Source organism: Nestor notabilis, unplaced genomic scaffold, assembly GCF_000696875.1.
Source record: "Nestor notabilis isolate BGI_N333 unplaced genomic scaffold, ASM69687v1 scaffold423, whole genome shotgun sequence".
NCBI lineage: Eukaryota > Metazoa > Chordata > Aves > Psittaciformes > Psittacidae > Nestor > Nestor notabilis.
In genome coordinates this window covers 72,524-85,216 of record NW_009920379.1, presented here as the reverse complement: position 1 = coordinate 85,216, position 12,693 = coordinate 72,524, and the positions used below count along the sequence as shown (strand labels likewise).

Genomic DNA, 12,693 nt, shown 5'->3' with positions numbered 1-12,693 from the left:
TAAATTTGAGGTATATGATGTAAATTGAAGAGGCAAATTATGCTATTAGGGGCCCTGCTAAAGAACACAGAGACTTGAAACACATGTAATAGACAGTACATGTGGAGGAGATTTAAAGATCTTTTTTCTAAGTATGCAGAGTACATTGGGTGGTGTGAATGTGTCCCATAAGGGTGCTGAGCATGAGGACTGTGACCTGAGAAGTGTAACCAACTACACGGGCATTTAAAGGGAAATTTGATTTGTCTTGGATTTCACATCTGGAGTTCCTTGCAGCTAAATCCATTTCTAGCTCATTGTGGTTACCCTCTTACATGGAGAAGCCTAGGGAGTTTAAAACATTGCATGAATCATCCTGAAGAAGTCCATAAAGAAAGAGATACCTGCTTTAAAGTTACATGGGACATAATTTTACGATATCTAGTACAGAAGAGTTTCCTTCCCATCTCTCACTTCCATAGGGTTTTCTTTTGCTGTAGGAGTAAGCAGCTTCCTATATTTCTGTGCAGCCTTATTTCAATAATTGTTTACAAATCTCTGGAACGCTGCAGAGTGGCTTTCTGGGGTCAATGGCAACAAAAGCCTGGACTTTCCAGTTGGTGTGAAATGGGAATGGATTTAGTCCATGAGTGTTGCCATCATAAAGCCACTGCCATGGGTTTGTTTCTGCCTTGGAGGAGTGGAAGAGGGCAAGGGCTGTAACCAGAGCACCTTCTGTGGGACTCAGATACTGGACTGCAGCTGCTGGTTTCCATCCGTGTGCCCTAACCAACACCAGGTCTGAATCACTCAGTGCCCCTGCTTCAGAGGATATAACTGCTTTGTTAAGCACTTACAGAAGCAGGCTGAATATAGCCCCCAGGCCAAATGCATTTTTTTGTTTGGTGCTTTGTCCTTGATCGACGCCTGTATCATTACTGGGAGATGAGAGCAAATACCTTTGCCATAGAAGTAATGAAGCCTATTTGTCAGTGTCAGGTGGTCTTCAGCAGCGTTATATGGAGGCAGTAAACATCTCAGAAGTACAGTTTTGTACCTGAGAAAATGACAGCATTTCCTCCACAAAATGTTCCTTTATAGCTGGGTTGAGACACCACCCTAGAAGAGCGAGGGCTGGTGAGTACATGGGTGTTTTATTTAGTCTGTGCTTTTTCAAACATTGCATTCCTCTCACTCACTATTGCTTCATATATTATTTTAATACAAAAGGGCCCCTGTCATTACTCTTTGTTCACATTTTCCTTTGAGCAATTTCAGAGCAGACTTAAAAAGTCAGAACCACCAAAAAAGTAATTTTTGCTCTGTAGGTTTTAAAACTCCATTAATTACCTGTTGTTTTCTTAAGGTCTGTTAATGCCTTTTGCTACCTATAAGTTCCAGAGAGATATTTACAGGTTTGTAATCCCTTCTTTAGGTAAACATTGGGAGGAAGCAGCATTTTTTAAATAATCCTTCTGGATTTGATTTGGACTGTATAGATTTTTGGCCTACTTTAGAATGAACACCTCTTTGTCACCTGCCCTCCAGACTCGCTCTTTAAAAGCGCAGCTTTTCTTTCTCAGGTTCTGTGTGCTCCCTAGGTCCTTATCCCAGAGCTCTCCCTCCTCCACATAAATCTGTTGGGTGAAAAAAGCTGCAACAGCAGGTTCACATTCTGTTCCAGAAATGAGGAATTTAAATAAACAAAGCCAATTTTTAAATTAATTTGCTTTAAGTAAAATAGGAGGTTCTATTTGTATTGGGTGATGCTTTTATTTTTTAAGAAATACTTTCTTTTAGTGTTTAAAGTTTACTGCCAGTTTCAATAAACTGTAGAGCTTTCCTATGTATAAACCGTACATTTCATGGAAGTTTTCACTTCTGGCTTTTCTGCTTTTTCTTCATGTAGTTTCTATTTAGAAGATAAACAGACAATTTCAGAAATGGGGCTGCTGAAGCCTCAGCTGAAGTCTCAGCCTATTCCCATTGATGTGGTGGGGTTCACATTTCAGGACAGAAGTATATTTAAAACCAGATGTCTGCTGGTGCAGTATGTACCAGGGTATGCAGGCAGGCTCACCAGTGCCACCACAGCCTAGTAAAGAGTTGTAGAAATGGGAAGCTCTGGATGTAGTGAGATAGTTGGCTGAGTCCAGCTACGTATGGGCAGGTGTCCATACCACAAGGAGCTTGTACATACAGTTCTCTTCCAATAGCTGCTCTATGGAAAGTTAAATGATTTCATTTCTGGCGCATTTTGTGAGCTCTGAATTCACCTTACACACGGGGAGTCATTCCTCTGCATTGTAGGTCTGATGCTGTGCCGATATGGAAGAGTGCCCGTGTGGTTATTCCAAGGCACTTTGATGGGAAAGCAAGTCTAATTGCATCTGTGATTACTTTCAGTCTCTAGGTTTTGCAAAATATTTTCAGCAGTGCCCCTTGACTTTGTAAATATGGGGTGCATATGTGTTTTGTCTGTGTGTGGCACGAGGGAATAATGATAATTTCATTATGCAGAACAGAGTTTTCTCTAAGCAAACCATTTAGTACTTAATATTGTACCTCCAAAGAACTGCAGTTCATCTAAGGTCTCCGGCATGATTGTGGTCTACCTTGTGTAGCCCTGCAGTGGCATGAAGGCAAGAAAGACCTCTCTACTCCCATTCACTCCAAAATACTTTCCCAGATGTTGCACGTAGACCTGGAGGAGTAAATACACAGTACAGAGTTTCCAAGGATGTTAACTCTTGCAGCCTGCTTGGTCCCCGACAGGGGGAACAGCATAGCAACTTGCTACTGAAATGCCCGTTACTGATGATACCACTTTTGGGAAATGTGCCTGGAGTCACTTGTGCCCACCCTGTCGTTTTCAGTGCAGCCTCCACTTGGAAACACAGTCATTGAGAGTGGAGCATGCGCAGAACTGCAAGTAAGCTTCACAAAAGCATTTGTTTTAATGTTTTGCTCAGGTTTTCTTTTTTTCCGCTTTCTTTTCTGCATGGCTAAAAGGAAACAAGAGGTAGAACCTGAAAGCTAGTGTTTTCCGTCTTCACTTTTTGCAAATAAGTAGGTAGAAAACTGGGAAAATGTTACAAAACCTTCTTAGTTTGTGGGAAAGGAGAAAGATGACACCTTTAGGTATCTGTAGGATGAGGGGTTATTTTCTGGACTTCAGTATTTTGTCCACATAGGAAATGAAATGTAGTGGGATCTTGGTCACATTCTCTCTCTGGTTGAGAATGACTTCTAGCACAGTGCAAACAACAAATAATCGGTTGTGTAAAACTGAGTGAGACAGAGCACATCCCTTGAAGCCTTTTTGTTGGTTTTGTTAGGTTATATTTATTTATTTAATTATTGGGGATTTGGTTTGTTGTTTTGGTTTTTTACAGGTAGTGGAAGGTTTAACTTTTATGCTGAGAAACATCAGTACTGCTCTTGGTGAACATGGTGGAGCAATCCCTGGAGCATCCAGGAATGGCAATAGCAGAATTCTAGGCAGATGGAATGGGAAGTGTCACTTGTTTGGCGTCTCCCTTCAGTTCACAGTGATGGAAAGGTGTTTTATCTAGGCGGGCTGGACTAAAACCCAGGCCTGCAGCACACCAGTGAAACAGATAAAATAGTGTACAGGTCTGCTAGCACCCTCTCTGCAGTTGCTTGCTGATGGAATTATGGATCTGTTGCATCACCTATCCCAAATACCTTCGTGAGTGCAGGCTGCCATAAAAGGCAAAATCTCTGCCTTCTCCACAGCACTAGAAATTTGATGACCCATGAGTTTGCTGTGGCTGAAGAGAAGGAGAAAACTTCATGCCATTTTCCACTACATATATATACACACACTCAAAAAAAAAAAATATGTGAAGTGTATATATATGCACTTAATGTATAGCTAAATATTCATATAGGTACCACATCATGCAGGAACAACTTACCAGGAAGGGTAATAAAATGCTATTTGTCATCTACTGTTGGGATGTGCTCTGGCTCCTGGATTCAGGTGCACAGGAAGAGGCCTTTGACATTTCCAAAAATTTAATTTTTTCTGGTTTTATAGGAATTAAAAATTTTACATCAGCAATGCTCTTCAAAATGCATGTAACTAATCCTTGTCATAGAATCTTAGAATGGTTTGGGTTGGAAGGGACCTTAAAGATTGTTCTAACTCCCTTGCCATGGGGAGTTTCACCTTCCACTAGACCAGGTTGCTGAAAGCCCCATCCAGCCTGGCCTTGAACACTTTGGGGGTTGGGGCATCCCCGGCTTCTCTTGGCAACCCATTCTGGTGTCTCACCACCCTCATAATAAAGAATTCTATTGTAATACCTACTCTTAAGTCTCCCCTCTTTCAGCTTAAGGACATTCCCCCTTGTCTTATCACTACATGCCCTTGTAAAAAGGTTCTCTGCAGAATCCTTGTAGGCCCCCTTTAGGTATTGTCCCAGAGCATTAATTCATTTCTATCTCACATAGTACTAGGTATGTCCCACTGTGGGGCAGAGTATCTGTGCAGAGCCCAATAAATGCATGGAAGAGAAGTTTCTTGCATTCCTTGTTTCTTTCCTCTGTGTGTGGTGACAGAAGAGAGCTGAGACCAGTGTACTGGGGTTGCCGTGTTAAATGATGGAGAATTTAATTTTCTGAGTCTGGTCACGAACGTTTTGTTACTGGCGTTTGTATAAAATAGTGGCAAACTGAGGCAGCTATGTACCTAGAGGGGCATGTGGAACAATATCGGAAGGAAAGAGATAAGTTTGCTGAACTCATACTTGTCTTGCAGAAAGAGGGAGAAGAAGGGCCAGGATGGCAAACAGGACCCAAGCTCAGCAGTGTGGTAAAATGAAAAGATCGTTCTTTTGGTGTGAAGTAGGAAAAGGATTCACACCTGAGTTATTCAGAAGTAGAACTTGTAAATAATCAGTTCAAGAGATGCCAGGAGTGTGATCAAGTTCTGTCTCTTGTTTTAGGGTGGTGGGTGTCACTGTATTTTTGAACCGAAGAAATTGTTTTGTTCCCAGTTTTCACATGCAGAAACCATGTCCCTGTGCTTTGCCTAACTCACACTAAGAACAAGGAAAAAACCTGTATTTCAAGACATGTCACAGGCAGCACAATATGTTCCTGTTCTGCTCATAGAAATTGTTTTGCCAGACTTGCTCAACTGATACGAAACTTTAATCTCTTCCCAGAAAGATACTTCATTTGCATATTTTGACAATGCTGAAACACAAAAATCAAATTCATTATGTTCACCAAGGAGATATATAGTGAATCGGTAACTTGGAAACAGAGATCCCAAATGAGATTTAAATAATTAAGTGGATTTTTGTATCAAAATTACTGAAAATATTTCAGACTTTTAAAGGGGTAGAACTGAGATCTAGCAGTTTCATTACAGAAAGTAAGGTGTTCCTAATACGTAAGTCATAGCATTGCTGTTTACTTTTTCTGCAGTTTTGGGAAGGTTGCTGATGCTCACTGTGTTGGTTTTCCTACCTGCAGAATGGACGCAATATTTGTTACACAGTGCTATTATGAAGGCAGACTTTTATGAAGGATTACGTTTAAACTGTGTGAGTTTGACTCAAACCCGTTGCATTTTGTGAATGGAGTGAGGGACAGCATCTCTTCTATGCTCCCACCCTCCCTGTGGAAACACTACACAAACTTATAAACCAAGTTTCATTTCCAAGTGCTTTTCTAACTTTGTCCTTCCCAAAGGCGGAATTTCAGCATGTGGCTCTTCTATGGGGTGATGAGAGATGATCTGACTGGGTGACTAAGCCTGTACCCCTCAACAGTTCCTCGTGTTTCTTTTCTAAGTGACTCCTGTTTGGAATAAAAGTGTTCCCAGTGTTTCAAAAGGCTGAGTACCATTGCAGGAAGGGGCTACAGAGAAGTTATGTAGTAACAATTCCATGTTGTAGAAAAATTGGATAGATGAGGATGTCTGAAGAGGGGACAAATAAAAAGGGACATGGCACTCACCTGTAATAGCAGAGAGAGGGGTGAGTTTATACCAGAGAAAGAAATCAGTTTGGAACTTTATCACTGGGGTGTTTTCTGTCCTAGTAGTAGACGGCGTTACCTCATTGTTGCTTAATGGCATGGTTGCCAAGAGCCTGCTAAACCGATGAATAAATGAAGTTTAAATAATGCACAGATGCAAAGAGCTGCAAATGCATAGGGAGTACATAGGGCATCTGCACTTGCAGTAAATAAAGTTCCTTGCCTAGGGAACATAAACCAGGTTCTGTTTCCTGGAGCTTCAGAGCAGTTTCCCTTCTGGCAGAATAACCCATAACTATTTACAGGGTGTTTTTGTGGTGCCTGTCTTTGAAGCATCTGGCATCAAATACCATGATACCAGCTAGTTGATGGGCAGAGAATAACTGCCGAGGAACCTACCACATGGAAAATTCTGCCTAGGGGTAGGACAGACCCTGGTCCCTTCACCTGTTACATGGCATGGTCTCCTGCTGATACTTACGTAGGGCTTGGTGTTAAAGGGTATGTGAATGTCGTCAGGGTGACAGACCTTCAAGATGTTAGAGTACATGAATAAGGATATGGGAAGACAGGCTGGGGGGGGCTGAAAAATTTTGGAAGGATTGACTGAACAGTGGTCATTATTCAGCATTATTAATTCATTATTTGCTTGAGTTTAGAGAGATTTAATGAGTAACAGTTGTAACTATGTTCTTAAGTGCTTAAGTGAGAGGAGCCATGGTAGGCTAAGAAAAATAATGGTAAAAGTAATTATACAAATCTGTATTGTGGCATCTGGACTACAAAAGGCAAGGTTTTGGAAGGCTCTGTTAATAGAAGATTTAAAAAATCACTAGTTGCATTTGGGGCGTTGAGTCCTACCTTTAAAACTTCATAGATAACTTCCCCAAACAATAGAAAATACTAATTTTCTGCAGGGAACTGTCTAGAAGAAATTTTTCATGCGCCAGGGTCTCACTTAGTCCATGTCATGGCATACTTTTCACTCTCCATGCATTGCAAGACAAAGCTGCAGAATAGCATCAGAACAAAATTCCTCTGTGTTTTGGGATCCGTTTGTCAGGTTTCAGGACAAACAATAGAGGTCTTAAAGACAGGTGCAAAAGTAGAGGAGGGTAAGCTCTTGTGAAAATACAGCTTCAGGCATTTATTTTTAAATGGGTAGCTTCAAGACTAAAACTATACAGATTCAGAAGATTGAACTAACTAACGGGGGGGGGTATCTTTCTGCAGTTTTCTTTTTTTCTCCTCTTGTGAATGGCTGCAGGTTCTTACATCTCTTTTTGCAACCTTCTTCCGAAAACTGTCTGCTGTTTTGTCTTCTTCATTCCCATGTTTCCAGTACCATGGGCAAGACTTGCACCACCTGCTTTTGCTCCCTAGAGCTGAATGAGAATTTGAGTGTCTGGTTGCGTGACAGTAACCCTGCACCCTTGCTCCGGTGGCTGCCAAGCCATCGAAGCAGCCGAAACGTGCCCACACTTTGAACCTGAGAGTTTCTTAGACACTTGAGCTCAAGTGCTCGTGCAGAGGCAGAAGTGTCTGAGTCAAAATGGTTGAGTATTTGACTTCAACTCCACTGCAATCCAGCCTTGAAACGGATATAGATATATAGAGATATATAAGCACTGGTGCTAGTTTCTTCCAGTTAACAAGCTAGTTTTTGCCACCTCCTCAGTGCTTTCCGGGTTGCCCTGTCCAGCTTCTCTCTGTTGAGTGTGCCGACAATTTCAGCTCACATTCATCAGCCAAATCTGGTGTGTGATACCTGACACCAGCTTCCCATCCTCTAGCAATTCCGCTCCTGATGGTCCTTTCTCCATCCTTTGAACTACTGATCTTCTGGTCTTTACAAACTCAGTGGTCAGTCTTCATGACCTAACAAAAGGTTAAGAGTTAGTTTGATGTTGCCTATGAAGAACATTTTTTTCCTAGCACTTGTTCATCCACAGGTAACATAGGTGTTTAACAAAGAAGTAATATTATTCTTCCCCTAAAAATTAGGTCTGTGTAAAACGTTAATTAATCTTAACTAAAAATCCTTTCTTTAACAGTTTTCTTTACAGTGGCTTTTTTAAGATGAGACATTCACTCACATATGAGTGAATGTCTCCAAAGTAATGCTACTTTGCCTGTTTTTTACCTTCTCATGCTATATGCATATTTAATTGAAAATAATTAAAGGTCTTCTTAGGTTGAGCTTGTAAGAGTGATTTTCTTTCAGTGGTGTAAATAGCTTGAGAGGAATGTGGTTAGTCCTGTCTCTTTCACATAGCTCTGTAGGGGCTGGGTAAGCAGGACTCATTGAGGAGGGAGGCTGGAAGCAACACCTGGGAACTCCAGCCAGGTGACCCTCACTCATGTCCTTCCATCATCTGACTTTCGTTTCTTACCTGAAGTGATACTAGTTTAATGGACAAACTATTTCTGGTATTTCTTTCACCAACTATCCCTTCCTGCATTCGTTTCTCCATTTTTCTTCTACGAAGGGAAAGAAGATCTGGCATTTTGTGTACCAAAGGGGCTATTGAAGAGGAAGGATTTTGTGGATGTTTTTAATATCTTTAATAACTTTACCGATGATCTGGATGAGGGGATCGAGCGTGTACCCTCAGTAAGTTTGCAGACAGCACCAAGCTGGATGGGATTGTTGATCTGCTTGAGGTTAGGAAGGCTCTGCAGAGGGATCTGGACTGGTTGGATCAATGGGCTGAGGACAATGGTATGAGGTTCAACAAGCCCAAGTGCTGGTCCTGCACTTGGGCCACACCAACCCCATGCAATGCTACAGGCTTGGGGAAGAGTAGCTGGAAAGCTGCTCTTGGAAAAGGGCTTGGGGGTGCTGATTGGCAGAGCTGAACATGAGCCAGCTTGTGCCCAGGCAGCCAAGAAGGCCAACAGCATCCTGGCTTCTATCAGAAACAGTGTGGCCAGCAGGGCCAGGGCAGTGATCATCCCCCTGTACTCAGCACTGGTGAGGCTGCACCTCAAATCCTGTGTTTGGTTCTGGGCTTCTCACTACAAGAGAGACATTGAGGTGCTGGAGTGGGTCCAGACAAGGGCAACGAAGCTGTTGAAGGATCTGGAGAACAAGCCTTATGAGGAGCGGCTGAGGGAACTGGGGGTGTTTAGTCTGGAGAAGGCTCAGGAGGGACCTTATTGCACTCTACAACTACCTGAAAGGAGGTTGTAGTGAGGTGGGGTTTGTCTCTTCTCCCATGTAAGAGGAGATAAGACAAGAGGAAGTGGCCTGAAGTTGCACCAGGGGAGGTTTAGATTGGATATTAGGAAAAATTTCTTCCATGAAAGGGTTGTCAAGCATTGGAACAAGCTTCCCAGGGAAGTGGTTGAGTAGCTCCCATCCCTGGAGGCATTTAAAAGACTTGTAGATGTGGTGCTTAGGGTTTAGTGGTGGACTTGGCAGTGCTGGGTTAACAGTTGGTCTTTTCCAACCTAAATGAATCTGTGATTCTGTGATTCTCTGTGGTAGGAAAGACTTAGAATTTCAGATGCTTTTAGCTGAGAATCTAGAGCTTAAGAAATATCCCCCAGCTTTGCTCTGGAAGTCTCTGTGGTGAACGAAACTAACCGATGCAATAGCTGGAGTTTAAACAAAAAGAGTTTAAAAGTGGATGTTCCACTTGGTTGATGTGATGAGACCGTTAGGATAGACCTGCCAAATTGGATGGGGTTACTGCTATATTTGTACAGTGCCATGCACCAACTGTTTGTGGCAAGGAGATATATGTAAGGCAGTTTGGTGGCAAATCTGAGCACATTTTGTAGTGCTATGTCATTGGCAAGAGCATGCAACCTGCCGTCTGTTAAGTATCTCGTGCCTGTCCAGCTCACAGCAGCTGCTGGATTCCAGGCACCCAGCAATGTGGCCACCCAGGGCAATGAACACTACTTGGTGCTTTGTGCTTGGACAAGGACTGTAAAATTATCTGGGCTAAGTTGCTGCTGGTACAGCTATGGGCTGTGGTCACTTTGGAGCCTGGTTTGCTGGGTTCAACTCACAGCAACTGTTTCCCACCCCCGTCTGACATCAAAACTGCAGCACAGCCCAGATGGTGCACAGAAGGTACCAACCCAAGGAGCTCAAATGTTGCTGACAGCCTTGCTGACATGCCTGTACAGCATCGGTTTCCTTACGGAGGCACCCGTGGCCATTTTAGCTGGACTTTTCAAGGCTGTTTGAACTTCGTGATGATACTTTTACTCGGGAATTTTCTTTTGAAATTGAGGGCTCTCAGCAAAACGTTTATTGGCTTTGAAGAGACACATGGAGGGAGGTGCTGCCTACAACAAAGCAAGTATTGCATCACTGGTTCATGTAATTGAAGTAGTTTCTTGCAAGCTGCTCGTGATTCATAAGAGATAATAAATAACTGAGGAATGATTGTGCCTGATGAAGGAAACAGTTGTTGCAGAGATGCTGTTTTGTTTTCCTGGTTGTGATTAGCTGGTTTCAGAAGGGGAGGTAAAAAGTCATTTTTAACACACCAGAAGAAGATACATACGGACCTCACACAGTTTCGTTTCCTCATTTTTGGTGCATGCTCGACTGTGGGATCAAGGTAACTGCCAAGAGCATTTAGCATGCAGACATTGAAGGATGGTGATAGAAATCATAAATAAGTATAGCCTACAAACATGGCCAAAATTGGATTTTTATAACAGTTTGAAAGCACCAAATCCAGTTTTGCTGTATTAATCTTCTCCTCTGACATGATATGGCACAGAACGTAGGGCATACATCAAGGTTACTGTTGAAGAAAAAGCAAGAGTGTGGAATTTTCCAAAAGTCTGCACTTAACCCAAGACTGAGCACATTGAAGTAAATGGGTATTTATCAACAGTGTTGTGCAAGTCCCATGGCTGACTGCATTTGAAAATCATACAGTGTTCCTGGTAACATCTTACATGCAAAATTAATTTTACTGAAAGTAAATGCAATAAATAGAGGACATTTTACAGATTGAATTTTTATGTTTAGCTGGGAAATGGTAGTTTATTTTTACCAGCTTGCTAAGAAATATCCTGCAGTGTTGTTTGCACAAATAATCAGAAACCTTCCTACATTTCATACAAATAATTGTAAGTCTGTGGCAGCCTGTGTTAAATTGCTGAAATATCAGGTAATCTGGCTACTTTGGGAGAAAGTATAGCCTGACAAGGTGAGGGTAGCAAACTTGTATGGTAATCTTGAGAATAATTACACATCCCTTTGTCCTGATGTTAATCCCTGCATCACCCCTGCAAGGTAGGATCTATATTGTTGCCTTAATCCTGTTGATTTTCTTAGTCACGTGAATGCCACAGGAATGATAAATGTCAAGGCCCTTTCCTATATTCAGCAGATTTGGTACCTCGTAATTGTGTAATTTGGCCTGAAGCAACCCCTAGGCAATGGGTGTTCATGGGAAGCGTGCAGAGGGGGTTGCAGGGATTAAGAGCAACAAGGGGAAGTCACCACCTGTTTTTCTGCTCCCCTTCCCCTCTTTCTTTTGTCTCTTCCCAGGAGAAAAACCCTACAAATGTACCTGGGAAGGCTGCACCTGGAAGTTTGCTCGCTCCGACGAACTGACGAGGCATTACCGCAAGCACACAGGAGTGAAGCCATTCAAGTGTGCAGACTGTGACCGCAGCTTTTCCCGCTCAGATCACTTGGCGCTCCACCGCCGTAGGCACATGCTGGTTTGAGAAACGCTACCTGTTCCAGCCGAGTTTAAGAGCTGGGTCTCTTAACTATCTGGAGTGAATTCAGCAGGGCTGAATCCCCCTCTACAGTGTTAACATTCAGGGCTTCCCCTGATGTCCGTAACAAAACATAGTAACAGAAATTATTAAAAAAAGGCAGGAAAAGAAGTGCCACTCTTCTCCTCACCATTTGAAGTTAACCCCGCCTGCCCCTCAGCATGGCTACCCCCTGAAAGTGTCATCACAATCACCTGGGAAATAGCAGCCGAAATGCTATGGGAATGGGCATTATTTTACATGCTGCATCCTTTGACAAAAAGGTGTTTATAGCTTGTATGGTTTCTCAGCTGTCGGACATTCTGTTCCTGAAAAATCACTGCTGATTGGAGGATTAGACACCACAAACCGATGATGATGATGATGAAGATGAAAGCAAGACCATTAGACCTTTATTATCCCATCGTTTCCCCTCATTTTGAATACCATCTGGCCGGTGTCAGCATTACCCCAGAGCTGTGCTACAGACAAGCTGCGTGTGAGTAGGCAAGAAGATTCTGCTGGAGAGGTCCCACTGTCAGAGCTGAAGGGTCGCTTGAGCAGGCTTTTGCAATAATGATGGTGGAATTTCAATATTGTACCACAATTGTCATTATGCCCTAGAGGACACCAGCCATTTAACCTTCTTCTTTTATCTTTTTTTTTCCTTTCTTTTCTTTTGTTGTTGTTGTTGTTGAAGTATGTAAAATAAACAAGGGGCAACAGCATCTCTGCTGAAAGTAAAATATTAAGTTTCTGTATTTTACCATGGACTTACTTAGAACCGTTTCTGATTTGTATAGAAAGAGTCCATCTAAAAACTACTACTACATTCTCAACATGCAGTATTGTTTCATGCAGGTATTCTCTTCCCCACCATCATTATTTGGACAAAAGGAAATAGTTAGATCTTACACTTGCTGGTACCAAGGTTAGTGGTGTAGCCATTTGTGAAATGGA

The 12,693-nt window shown here is 42.4% G+C and overlaps 1 protein-coding gene across 1 annotated transcript in view; it reads left to right on the top strand.

Moving 5' to 3' along the window:
* Positions 1–11,926, top strand: part of KLF12 (Kruppel-like factor 12) — a 167,195-nt gene extending 155,269 nt beyond the window's left edge. The window contains exon 6 of the mRNA XM_010010637.1: positions 11,519–11,926. Within this exon, the coding sequence (XP_010008939.1) occupies positions 11,519–11,700 (182 nt within the window). The 3' untranslated portion in view covers positions 11,701–11,926. The remainder of the gene's footprint in view (positions 1–11,518) is intronic.
* Positions 11,927–12,693: the final 767 nt, after the last annotated feature.